General features: G+C 43.7%; 1 protein-coding gene across 2 annotated transcripts in view; it reads right to left on the reverse strand.

The window, feature by feature from the left end:
• LOC146667308 (uncharacterized) overlaps positions 1-13,910 on the reverse strand; it is a 30,819-nt gene that overhangs the window by 1,562 nt on the left and 15,347 nt on the right. For both annotated transcript variants that reach the window (XM_085408967.1, XM_085408966.1), the window contains 16 exons: positions 12,273-12,380; positions 10,870-11,048; positions 9,291-9,506; positions 9,019-9,117; positions 8,731-8,765; positions 8,245-8,291; positions 7,182-7,219; positions 6,948-7,067; positions 6,084-6,215; positions 5,910-5,951; positions 4,992-5,126; positions 4,486-4,650; positions 3,882-4,274; positions 3,297-3,797; positions 3,068-3,208; positions 82-256 (listed from right to left, as the gene is read on the reverse strand). In XM_085408967.1, the coding sequence (XP_085265093.1) occupies positions 82-256; positions 3,068-3,208; positions 3,297-3,797; positions 3,882-4,274; positions 4,486-4,650; positions 4,992-5,126; positions 5,910-5,951; positions 6,084-6,215; positions 6,948-7,067; positions 7,182-7,219; positions 8,245-8,291; positions 8,731-8,765; positions 9,019-9,117; positions 9,291-9,506; positions 10,870-11,048; positions 12,273-12,380 (2,526 nt within the window). The remainder of the gene's footprint in view (positions 1-81; positions 257-3,067; positions 3,209-3,296; positions 3,798-3,881; positions 4,275-4,485; positions 4,651-4,991; positions 5,127-5,909; positions 5,952-6,083; positions 6,216-6,947; positions 7,068-7,181; positions 7,220-8,244; positions 8,292-8,730; positions 8,766-9,018; positions 9,118-9,290; positions 9,507-10,869; positions 11,049-12,272; positions 12,381-13,910) is intronic.

The raw sequence follows: 13,910 nt of genomic DNA on the forward strand, positions 1-13,910 counted from the left end.
CTGAAGGGCAATGACAGACTTCAGGTTCAAGTATGCCACATACAAAAGGGCTGAAAAAAAAACATGGTTTATTCAGAGTACCTGGCTGAGGTGTGATGTCAGCCTCGGATGGTTTATGCACTGGGCTGTGTGCAGGCTTGGCTTGTGAAGCTGGCGGTGGGGACACAGCAGCACTGGGAAGCAGATCAGCTGTTACATCCCCCTCAGGTGTGAGCTCACACTTCGCTGGAGCTGCTGTGACATCAATGGCTGCGTCCTAGAAGTAGAAAACAAGAGGCGGCACATGCTGCTGTAAAGTTTCTCACTCACACTCAGGTCCACCTCATGTACCAATGACACAAGGATCAATAATGCACACACCAAACCCACATTAAAATCACTTTCTCAGTATCTCTAAAGTTAGAAATATCCTGTCTCAGAGTGACGCTGAAAAACTAGTTCCTGCATTTATTACTTCCAGGCTGGACGACTGTAATTCATTATTATCAGGACGTCCTAAAAACTCTCTTCAGCTGATCCAAAATACTGCAGCAGGAACTATTTCTCCCACAGTGGCAGTAAATCCAGAACTGAATTTAAAATCCTTCTCCTCACATACAAGTGAATCTTCAGGCTCCATTTCATCTTCTAGACGGTGCTGCATCAGCCCCACAGAGCTCTCACACTGCTGTTTACCTGCTGTTAGTAGACTGGGAGGCGGAGCCAGTTTCAGAGGCTTTTCCTGTTATAAAGGAGTTTTTGCTTCCCACTGTGGGGTTTCTCTGTATTATTGTCCCAGCCTATAATACAAAAATGCAGTGAGGTGACTGTCTCTGTAATTTAGTTCTGTAAAAATAAAACTCCTTCAGTGTTGAGAGCCTCTGAGTGGATTAGACATGCTGGCTCTCTGTGACTCTCTATAACACAACACTTGTGCTGCTACACAACAGGCTGCAGTCCAGAGACTAGCAGCTGTTGTTCTAAGACTCCCCAACAGATCTTTTTGATTTCTTCTTATCAAATATGTATGAATAATTAAAAAGTCATTAAGATCGCAATTACTGACCGAAAGAATGGCCTGCTTAATAATTCCCAGATTTGTAGCAGCCCTTACTCCAGCTTCATATCAGGCTTTTAAAGTCTTCTTTGAGCTCTGGTGTAGATTTAGTTTCAGTTTGACTAAAGAACTGAAACACAGGATCTTTGTTTTTACCACAAGCCTGCAGCATCCATTCTGGGGTGACCGTGGCTCAGGGGACGCACATCTGTAACCGGAAGGTCGCCGGTTCGATCCCCGGGCTCTCTGTCCTGGTCGTTGTGTCCTTGGACAAGACACTTTACCCTACTTGCCTACTGGTGTTGGCCAGAGGGGCCGATGGTGCGATATGGCAGCCTCGCTTCTGTCAGTCTGCCCCAGGGCAGCTGTGGCTACGACTGTAGCTGCCTCCACCAGTGTGTGAGAGTGAATGAATAGTGGCATTGTAAAGCGCTTTGGGTGCCTTGAAAAGCGCTATATAAATCCAATCCATTATTATTATTGGATGTCTGTGGGTGCAGATGAAGCAGTGGAGTCATGAAGATTAGGAGACTTAAAGTGTAAACATGGATAGAGTGATGGAGACAGGCAACCAGCCTGTGGACAGCTAAAACCAGGAGGGTCTGTGGTGACAAGAAACCAAACAGACCCATAAATAAATAATGGCGGTGTTACCGGTCACCCTCCTAGTAGAAACACCCGTGGTATCTATTGGAAGCTCCTAAAGCTCGTTCTCTGGTTACTGCATTCACACTAGGGCTGCCACAAACGATTATTTTGATAGTCGACTAGTCACCGATTATTTTTGCGATTAGTCGACTAATCAGATCATCATCCATTGGACGTAAAACTACAGCTTATTGCACCAGCAGCATCTGCTCTTATATAACTATCATTAGCTTACAGCTTGAAGTGTTTAAGTTAAGTGCTAATTAAAAATAAAGACAAGATGATAGTTTATTAAATTTTGATGAAGTTTGCAGATTGTTTCGGTGAAGTTTAATAAACTCCTTGCTATCTAAAATATAACAGGACAACGGAGTAAATTCTGGAGCATCTCACACTTCTGATGATCAGCTGTCTGCTTGACGTTTATTCAGCTGTGTAAAAACTATAACTTTAATCTCAGACAAACCGATTTACTCAGGAACAAATAAAATACTAAAAAAAAGCCAAACAATAACATTTTAAGCTAAGTGACGGCGGTGGGTTTGAAAACGATTTGCCGGGAGTCCGGTGTTCTCACGGCTCTAGTGACCTAGCCCCCGGCTCGCTATCGAGCTAGTGGGTAACAGACGTCTCCGAAAACGTCGGAGCGCTTTTGAAAATATGTGGTGTCCTGATAAACTGAGCAGATGTTTGAGGTTTACACAGCTACATTCTTGCCTGAAAATATGTTAAACGTTTATTTTGTGACCCAGAAAGAATAATAAGAGTAACATTAAAACTAACTAGCTGCCGCCATTGTTGGAAACTGAGCTGGGCTGCGCTATGAATTCTGGGACACAGTTTCTTCTTCTTCGGGGTTTAACGGCAGCTGGCATCCTCGTACATGCAGTGCTGCCATCTTCTGTTTCAGTCCGTTATTACACTCTTAAATCCTGCTATTATTCCTGCGTCTTTTGTGATCTTACAAAGCTTCAAACGACGCGTCGACTATTAAATCAGTCGTCGATGATTTTGATAGTCGACGTAATCGTGACTAGTCGACTAATCGTGGCAGCCCTAATTCACACAGGTGTCCGTGCCACCCGCCTGGCAGGGTGATGGAAGCACCCCATCAGCCTTTACAGCTGAGGGGTAAAAACATATTCTGGGTATTTCTTCTTTATAATCCCCGAGAGCCTCCATGTCATTTCAAGGTTAAATGAACTGCCACACCTAGTGACAGGTTGGACTTCAGAATTCACCGAGTATAAAAACACCAGTGGCTAATAGGAGAACAGAGCATCGGCTGAAACGTCCTTAATCACAAGTGATAACCGCAGGAGAATAAAAAGTCCCTACCTGTCGATTTCAAGCTCTATGTGCACACAGCCACGGTGAAGCTACCTGTGGAGTGTCCTGTGGGACACATGTGGGCGGGGTCTCCCCTTCTTCTGATCTTTCGAGTGGAAGCTCGGCCACATCTCCGACTTCGTCCACTGTGACAAAGTCACTCATGTCGAACGGGAACTCATCCAGCTCCTCCTCCTACGTTCAGGGAAGGACAAAGAAACAGAATTGCGAATAAAACGATGCCCTCCACACGCTTTAAACTTCAGCCTTTGTGTCTCCTCACCACTTTGGTTTCAGCCTCCATACTGTGGCGCTCATCCCTCCCGTAGCTTTGCCTGGATCCCTCCGACCTGGAGGACAACCTCGACCCCGATAAACCGTTGCCGTGGGCCCTCTTCCTCTCCCTTCTTTCCCTTTCCTTCCTCTCCCACTCCCTTCGTTCCTCCTCCCTCCTCTCCCTCCTGGATTTTTCAGTCCACTCCCTCTTAGCTCTCTCCTCCTTCTCCCAGCCCCTTCTGTCCCTCTCCCGCTGCCTCTTCATTCTCTCCCTCACCTCCTTCTCCTTTCTTGCGTCCTTTTTCTCCTTCTCCTGCCTTTTCACCTCACCTTCCACACCCATCTGTTTTTTGGTCATCTCTTTAGTCTCTGTTGTTTTTTGGCCCAGCTTAGTCTCTGTCTGGTTTCCCCCCTTTTCTCCACTGGGGGGTGCTGCTCTGCTGCTGGAGTGGCCGGTGGGTCCTGTTCTGCACTCCACAAGCAGCGCATTAACCATGGCTTGAGTTACCTGGTGACGTTACAGCAGAAACACTGTTTTAATTGTCAAAGATCATTTTGTATGCATGTAATCACACGTTTTGTGCGTACACACCTTGGGCAGCTCGACTGCTTCCTCAGAATCTGCTTTGCCATCCAGGCGAGGTGGCTGTGACTCTTCTGCAGGAGTTTGTTCACGTTCTGCTTCAGATGCACTGACTTTACTCTCCTCTGTCGTCTTGATGTCAATGCCTGACGTTCCCGTTGTGTCTGCTTCTAATTGATTCTCCGGTGCAGAGTCACAAACCGTGAGCTCGTCTTTTTCCACGTTACCGTCTTTGCACGCTTCTAAAACCTCTTCAACTGTTTCCTCCCTGCCCGTCATCTTATTAGCATCTCCATCACAGTGTTTTTCAATCCTCTCCTCGGGAGACTCTGAACTGTCTTGGTGTGCTGCTTCCTCTCTGTCTGCAGACGTCTGCTTTGCTTGGCCATTCGCAGGTGTATCCTGCAGATGCGCGCACGCACACACACACACACACGCGCGCGCGCACACACACACACACACACACACACACACACACACACACACACACACACACACACACACACACACACACACACACACACACACAAGCATTTAAGAAAAGCTGAATCTCCAGAAATGAGTAAATGTACATGGACCCTCTTAACTATAACCAAATATCAGTGGTAGTGACCTCAGGTGAATCGTGAGGGGCAGTGATGGCTTTGGTCTGCGTGCTGGCTTTGGGGTCAGGCTTGCGGGAGAAGAACAGCGGGTTGTTCTGGATTATACACGGAAACGCCTGAAAGCGCTTGTACACGGACAGGGCCATGGCTGCAGTGGCCATCTCACAAATCACCTGAGCAGGAAAAGAAAACGTGACGTTAAGCACATGAGATTTCTTTGTTTTGCAAAATATTTGTCGGGACTGTGAGGGGTTCATGTGGACGTCACCCACTGCATTTTAAATGCTTACTCTCAACCACAAAGACAAACAAGCTTGTTAGCAAACTGCATCCATAAAGTGTATGTCTGCAACACACGGGCAAACACCTGTTTAATGCTATAAAGTTGAGTCCTATGTCAGTCTTTACAACATTCCTCGAGGTGAATGGACTCGCAGGTTTTTAAAGCCGAGCAGCTGAGTGCGAGTCCTGGAGAACAAAGTGGTGCACAGCTGCACAGACGCATAGCTCTCACCATGCTGCTGAGCACGAGGGTCTTGATGACTGTTCCAAAGCGTCGCACCAATTTCTCGACTTCAGAGGACCCGCTTGGTGTGTCGGGAACATTCCCAATAACCAGCAGGCTGTTCCAGGCGACTGGAGCTCGACTCTGTAACACACAGCAACATTTAATGACTTGCAAACTAGCACCGGATATGGTTGTTGCTTCATTTCCTTCAACTGTATTTTTGTCATTAGATTTTATTTAGGTCGAGTAAATAATGAATAAATATATGGAACATGGAAAAAAATGTGTTCAAAATTTCAAAATCCACCTTCGCCTTTTTCTCAACTTCCTGCATTCACACAATGTTCAGAAACATGACCTGTCACTCAGCGGGGATCTACAGGGGTGCCCCCCCTACAGCTACTCCAGTGCAGACAGTGCAGTTTATTAAAGCAAGCTGACAGTAACACTTTTAGCATGGCTACAACAAACCTTAAATATACCACATAGGCACCAAAGATATGGGCTACAGAAAATGAAGCTATAGACTATATGTATATGAACGTGTGTACTTACTGCATTTGAACCACACTGAATGCACATTACAGAGCTAACACCTGCATATGAGTGTAAAATAAATGGCTCTGATTTGGTCTCTAGATGCGCCCCTGCTCTGACCTTGAAGTCAAGGTCACTGAGATTCAAAATGGTCCTTTTTACAGTACACAGAGCTCTGGTGTTAACAGGTGACTTTCGAGAAGCCTGACCTTTGCTCTGGAGGTCACTGTGATTTTTGTAGACACACTTCTGGTATTAATTTAAACTCCTACGTCACTTCGCTCTCGAGCTATCTGATTTACAAACCACCACCAGCCTTTCATGACTCAGGGGGAAAACTCAAAAGACCTCATAATGTTGGAATGAAGGACATGAAGATGTACTCACTAATGGATCCACTGGTCCCATCAGAAGATTGTAGAGCGCCACCTGCGTGAAGAGTGTTGTGTTTAAATCAATCGTTGTTTAAGGAAACCAGATCACTTCTTTCAAACTTAAGATGCATGACACAGAAAACTAGAAGTAACAGAGGAGTAAAGACAATCCACAGCACAGTCGTACCGGTGTGTTGAAGCTGATGTGTTGTTTCAGTGGGGTCAATTTAACCTCACAGTCTTTCACCTTGGCAGGCACAAACGTGTGGACCTTTACCATCTCCTGAACAACGTCCATGTCTGGCACTGACACAAGTGCCTAACACACCAAAGGAAAGTCATTTGTTACACAAACAGCATCATCATTTTCCACTTTCAACATTTCTGAACAAGGACACTGAACAATATAAAAGGAATCTATACAGGAAACAGTCTGCAGACATATTGCTTATGGACACTATTAAAAGTGAAAACACACTCTTACGAAATGTGTTTACTAATGCAAAAAGACGAAGGGGGAAATCCCACTGATCCAGTTCCAGGTACTGGCTTTAACCATCCTAGTGCGAGCTGATCCGCAGCCAGGCAGAAATATCATTTTGTATTTATGACATTTATTGAGAAACTAACCACAGAGACAGTTGAGGCTAGTCTAAGAGTTAACCTACAGAAGCCAAACCCATGTATGTGTAACATTAGCCTGGAAGAGTTGGTTTAGTCAACAAAGGTAAAAAAAGAACCTGAAACTGTCAGCTCTGCTTTCAGTTGGTTGAAATCTGTGCATGCATGGTCACTAATAAGAGCAGGTCACATGACTCACTGCTGCTAGCTGCATAAAACAAACTTGTGAGTTGCTGCTTGGTGATGAAACGTGACATCCTCGACGTCATCAGTCATATGCACAGATGTAATATCTAAAGCAAACTGATGGGAGAGACGACACTTCTCTTAACCTGAGACTTTTCAGGTGAGGATGTCTGTCTCACGTCGCTGTGCAGCTGTGTCAAAGCACTTCCTCATCTATTAGAAACAACAAAGTTTAATTACTAACCTTTCCCATTTGTGTTGCCAGGATGATGTCAGAGGGAGTCCCAAAGGGCTGGATCAAGTTAATGATGTCACATTCTGACCAGCCGCTCTCAGGAAGTCCTGTGATCAGCAGCCTGCCTTTCTGTATGAGACAGGCTTGTTTGTATTAACCGATGTCTTTCTCGTTACTACTTTTCCCAGACAGACATAGTGGAATATGTTACACTAACTAAGCTTCAGTATACAGATTATGTACCTCACTAGATGTCTTCTGGTCAGTGTTGCCTTCTGCAGCTGAGGTGAGAGGGCGACAACATGAGTTAAACAGAGCTTCCAGATACAAAGGCAGCAGCCATGAAATACACATCTGCACATCAGCTGGGTGTTTAATTCATCTAAGACAGACAGTGGAAGTCATGATGTTTGGATTTTGTTGAAGTGAGGTATTTGGATCATGTAGTGATGACTGAGTCTTATCTTCTGTTACTATGACTACATTAAAAGTTTGCCAAAACAATGTGGATGGAGCAGCTCTCATTTCTAGAAATATGGACGAATTTATTAAACCCCCCAAAATATGACCAGAGTTGGGACCAGGAAGCAGAGTTGCAGTCTTACACGCCTCTCTGCAGCTTCTCTCCTAAGAAAGAACAACACAGTATCCACATCTGAACCAAAGAGTAAAACAGTGAAATGTGGATTATTAAATATTAGGTCTCTCTCCTCCAGTTTGGATTCAGGAGACAGACACTATCTCTACTTTTAAGATTAGGCTTAAAACTTTCCTTTTTGCTAAAGCATATAGTTAGGGCTGGACCAGGTGACCCTGAATCCTCCCTTAGTTATGCTGCAATAGACGTAGGCTGCCGGGGATTCCCATGATGCATTGAGTTTTTCCTTTCCAGTCACCTTTCTCACTCACTATGTATTAACAGACCTCTCTGCATTGAATCATATCTGTTATTAACCTCTGTCTCTCTTCCACAGCATGTCTTTTATCCTGTCTTCCTTCTCTCACCCCAACCAATCACAGCAGATGGCCCCGCCCCTCCCTGAGCCTGGTTCAGCTGGAGGTTTCTTCCTGTTAAAAGGGAGTTTTTCCTTCCCACTGTCGCCAAAGTGCTTGTTCATAGGGGGTCACATGATTTGTAGGGCCTACCTTACAATATAAAGTGCCTGCTGTGATTTGGGTCTGTATAAATAAAAATGTAAATAAACTGAATTGAATTTTTAAAAACACAAACTAACATTTATGGCAATAGCTGGTAGTTAAGTAAACCATGACTCATGTCTTTGGCGGTACTGCAGATGTTTCCTACCTGTGTCCGTTCCAGCTGCATCTTTGTTCTGTTCTACGGACGGTTTGCTGTGAATGAAAGCAGCGACCAATGATATGAAGATTAAAGAAAAACAGGATTTCAAAAGAACCATCAGGAGGGGTCATTCTGACCCTGTCCAGTCACGTTTTTCATTTTTTAATCATATTCTTCTTTACATTTTAATTAAGACAAAACAAGTATTTAGGTACATGTTTGGAGGGTTTTTTTTTTTTACCTCTCATAAAGTTAAAATAGAGATTAGAAGAAACTAATAAAGGGTTCAATAAATAAGAGATTTAAATAATGTCATTATTACAGAGGAAGAACACTGAAGTTTTGGACAACGTGTGGCATTCGTTATAAAGATGAGACAGACTGAACAGCTGACTGGCTACATTCTAACACCGGGCCTACAGCTGACTGCAAACAGAAACACATTACATGAAGTTTGGTAGTTCTAGTGTTGAGCCAATAACTGTGACAAACCTGTTAGCATCAGCAGACTGTTCTCCTTCAGGTTTCTGTAAGAAAGAGGGCGGAGCAGTGAAAAACAGGTGTGTATTAACACTTCTTCATCTTTGCATCAGCAGGCTACAGGAGGGAGGCACAGAACACCTTCTGTAGCTGTCACAACACTTGTTTTCCAGCTTTAAGCCTCACTGAGGAAAGTTCTAGATTATCATCTTGCTCTGGAACCATCTCAAGGCCAGAAAGCCGGCATTGTCTGGATTATTACACGGACATGATTCAAAACAGGAAAAACATTTCTCACACCTTAGCTACTGAAGCTGTGATGTGCTGCTCTCTGATGGAGAGGTTTGTGGAGGTGGCCAGAGCCTGGGCGTCTTCAGCCTTCACCATACATACAGAGGCCTGAAACACCAGCAAAGAGATTAGACGAGCCAGAAAGAAGGAACACATGCAGCAAACTAACAGATTACCACATTTACAGAAAGGATAGATGACACAAAAACCAACCGCACTTTTTATTTTTACTTATCAGAAACACCCCGCCCACTGACCCACATCTGACACTTCAACCGCACCTTCTGTCCTTGGCCCTTCTCGCTCTCCTCTGAACACGGCATGAGGATGACATTATTGATCTTTCCAAAGGCCCCGACCAAATCGGTGACCTCCTGTTCAGAGGCGTCCTCTGGGATGCCCGTCAGATACACCAGACGATTGGCAACAGACTGAGAGTCCTGTGAGGCTGGAGTCACAGTTTTCTTCTTCTTCTTGGCCGGTGGAGGCTTGGCAGACTTGCCAAAGAGAAAGCAACAGCACATGTTTAACCTCAGTTTGTGATAAACATGAGCATGACAGTCAATATGGGTTAAAGAACACAGGTTTAAGTTGGAAATATAGTTGCCAGTTGAACAAGATCTGGATGAAATTACACAGGTGAGGAGGGAAACCTGTAGCACACCTTTACTGCCTTAGTAACCTTTTTTGCCAAGGTAACTTTTTTTATTGTGTTGTCTCAAATTAAATAATCTAGTCCTTGCTCTTCCAGCGGCTGCCACTGTCCGGTTGTTCAGTGATGACGTGACGAATCCTACTTCCGGGTCTAAAGTAGTCTGCGTTTAATATGGCTTTTGTGTTGTTAACATGTTTAATGTTTTGTATTTTCTTCTATTTAATCTCAAAAAGCTCCTAAAACAGTCAGTGATCACTGTTGACCTCCCTCGGCTTTTATTACCGCTAATCATTTATTTAAGATCAGTTTTTAAAACCTTAGGATGTAACTACAGCCCAGCCCATGCAGCAGTATATGAATGACTAACCTCGTATTGTGGATGGATTATCTCAGTTGTTCTCCTGGCTGAAGTTTGGTCCTTTTACAGCATCCTGCCATGCGATTACATTTGTTCCTGACCACCAGGAACACTCACGTTAACTTTTATCGAGTGGAAAAAAAGTTAGCTTGTTTATGTTATGCTAACATAGCTGTGTCGCTAGCGGTCACGTAGCACATCATTATATACCTGCTAGCCCAACTTCAGTAACCCTACAAACGTCACTGCTGTTTAGTTTTCTGTCTTCATTTATGTTGGAAGTGATAGCAGAGCTGTACGTTTTAATTTGTTTCCAAAACCCCGCAGTCAGGACATGCTATATTGTATTTAGATAGAAGCTAGCGAGCTAACTCCCTGCTAACTTCTAACTCCGTTAAATGTCATAAATTCCGTTTTCATGGATGCCTGGATGTTAAACTCAATTGTTACACCTGGTAGAGCAGAACGCTGATCATTTTATTAAAGATGAAAGACTTTAGACAGTTTTTCAACTCTCAGTAATGCCACAGTGATCGTTTGATATATGGACCTGCAGCGGAGTTTAGGCCCAGACATGGCTAGTGACGTCAGACTGAACAACCGGGTAGGCAGCACCGCATGCCTGACACTACATTACGCTACAGAGATGCAGTGTAAGCGTAAGGATTACATGATCTAAATGTTTTCTAGAACATCTCCATCTGTTCTGCTTTTTATCAGTTAAACATTTACCCAACAAGTGTTACCAAGTTAAAACTGAAAATGTGGACTGAGGTGTGTCTGAACTGTGGCTTTTGTCAAGACTAAAATAAACTATATTAAAGGTGATGTTAGTTTTGTCACTTACTATCTTAGCCGTCTTAGGTCCATGCTTGCTCAGAGCCTTAAGGCCTTTGGTGGAGGGCTGTGATGACCCATGCTTGGAGCCGTGACCCCCCAAGCGTGAGGCTCGATCTCGGCTAGTGTCAGTGTAGTGCTTGGTTGAGTCACCGCGTGGACGCTTCACAGCAACGCGAGAGAAACTCGCTGAAACGGATATGCCGGGAAAACAAAAGGACAGCATGTTGTACCGTGTATTTGTTTCATTACTACAAGCTAGTGCATGTATAATAATATCAAACTGTTCTGTCAGGATCTGTAAATGTAGAAAACGTGGGACGGACACCAGAACCAAACCAGGATGTTTCTCATGTGCAAACACACACAGTTACACCAGTGTATATATTAGAGATGCACATTTCGGTGCTTTATTTTCCTGAGATGTCACACACTTTGGATTCCAGCCAATCATTTTACCTTTGCAAGCGTAGTAGGCGGGTCCAGGTACGTACGTTCTTTTAGAGCAGAGCTACAGATTAAAATGCCCAAGGCGAAGCGGTCAAAGTCTGGCTGTACTTCACAGCAAAAGATGCAAACTCAGCAGCAACAAGTGCTTTAAGCTGATACTGTGATACTGTCAAAGGAGGTAACACCTCGAATCTGATGAAACACCTGGTGATGCATAGCGTTTTTTTAAAAGCCGAGAAATGCTCCGTATTTGATAGCTTGCTGCGAGACCTCACACTGAGCGCATCTACTGCGGGTGTGGTGCCTGTTATGGGACCCGGAGTTAGCAACATCCCCCAAAAACCCGAAGAGGAGAGTCCTGGCCCCTAGCCCTGCCAGTGTAGCAGAAATGATGAGGATGATGATGCAGCAGCAGCCGTTCTTCTCTGCGTGAGTAGCTTAATGTTGCACGTGTATAATTTACGTTGAGTAGGCTAACCACGTTATTACATTAATGCATGTAAGGTGAACTAGCAAACATCATCATAGCTACATGCGGCTGTCTTCTTGTTTGATGGCAGGTACTCCCTTCACCCTGGCCAAAAAGGCTAAAATGACCAAAGAAAAAGTGGAAAACAGCTAAACATGAGAGGTTTTTGGACAAAGTTTGTGTTTTTTTCCATTGTTTAAGCACTGCTGCCAGCCAAGAGTGATACCATATATGACCCATAGCTGCAGAAAAGGCTAACATTGTTATCTTTTTAAAAAAAAAAACAGCTGAACATGAGAGGTTTTTGGACCAATTTTATGTTCTCCATTCTTTAAGCACCGGTTCAAGCACCGGTTCGAGCACCAGCACCATTTCAAGAGTACCAGTTTGGTACTGGTATTGGATAAAACCTAAACGATACCCATCCCTATATATCATATGTTGGGTGTTTTCTGACCAAAACAAACAAAAACCCACCACACAGGGGTACTAACCTGTTGAAACCCTGTCCCTCCTGGCGCTCCAGTACTGTCTGAATGTTCGGTTCATATTAGAAGGACTGCGTGAGCCAGTGTGGCGGTACTTCAACCGATCCCTGTGTTCTAAATGCAAAAAATGAAGATGAGTGAAGTCAGTGGTTTTCCAGCACAGCACCTCATACATAACAAAAGCATAGTGCACACCTTATTTAAAAGCCACAGGTTGCATCATATCTGATCTATGTAAATGGATTTCATTAGGCTACTGGTCCTGTTAACTGTTACCAGAAAGTTAAAAAGTGATTAAAGATTTGACTTGTTTAACTATGCGGCTAACAAGTCCAAATATATCCACTAATTAAGACAGACTACACCTCTCTTCATTTGGCCGTGCTTCAGTGGTCTCATGATAAATAAAAAGCTGCCTGTTAGTGGGAAATAAACACCCCAAGCCTCCATACAATATAATTAGAGCCTATGCATTTAAACTACGGCTCAATGCAACAAAAGTCATCTTTAAAACCAAACCTAAAAACTGATTAGTGAACAGCTGAACTCAGTTTGGGAGCTGTTAAAAGGTGACTGCTGTTGTGATTTTGGGCTATATAACCAGTGTTGGGTAAGTTACTTTAAAATAGTAACTTAGTTACATTACTAGTTACTTCTCTCAAAAGTAACTCAGTTACTTCAAGTTACTCGTTACTTTCAAAGTAACTAGTTACTAGGGAAAGTAACTGGTTTTACTCAGAATTCTCTTGTTAATGTGTTGCTTCCATAACGTTGCCAGTCTTCTAGCTTGTTTACTTGCCACAGTGCACTGTGCCACCGACCAACAGAAAGAAAAAGATAATGTGCACATTTCCACGAGAGAAATCCCACGCCTGGACCGTCATTGACTGCTGCCATGATTCTAGCCTACGTCACAGAGTCATGTGCGCCTTTTACATCCAACACAAAAACTGCAGTCGTGGTGCTTTCGATTGTACTCAGAACTCGGAAATTCTGCCTTCTGAATAGGAAGATGTAGGTAACAGCAGACTGCAGATGAGCTGCATACAGGGCTGGACTGGGACAAAGAATCAGCCTGAGCATTCTGACTAGAGACCGGCCCACCATTATAGGAAAAATCATAAAGCCTTTGAATGATAATAAACACTGTTGTGACAGTGATGTTCACTGTTCTGATGGTATATATGCATCAATCTATCAATCGTTTGTTGTAAGATTCAGATAATTATTTTTTAAAAGCGAGACATTTTAAATGAGAATAAGAAAGAAAAGTATTTCTTTGTGCCCCCCATTCCCTTTTAATGCCCTACATGCCCCCCTGGCAACACTTTGCTAGATCCGCACCTGCACAGTTACCAGCTGTCAGCTACATAGAAAAGGATCCTGGTGTTATTTGTCTCTCAGAAACAGTTCATAACTTCCCTTCAACTCATTCATGTCACCTAAAAGGTAAACCTGTTTCTCCATCACAGCTCTGATGATTCAGTAAGGACATCTCCTGGTTTCATCTTCATGTTTCCCTCTCACCACATATCCAAACCGACATCATGACCAGCAGCTTTACAGCTGTGGCTCCAGCAAACATCAGCTGATACTAGAAATTAATATTAAATAAATTCTAACAACAGCTGATCAAGCTTAAAC

Source organism: Rhamphochromis longiceps, linkage group LG6 (genome assembly GCF_057381845.1).
Source record: "Rhamphochromis longiceps isolate RC_006_pf linkage group LG6, R_longiceps_female_GT1.1, whole genome shotgun sequence".
In the NCBI taxonomy this organism is placed as follows: Eukaryota; Metazoa; Chordata; class Actinopteri; order Cichliformes; family Cichlidae; genus Rhamphochromis; species Rhamphochromis longiceps.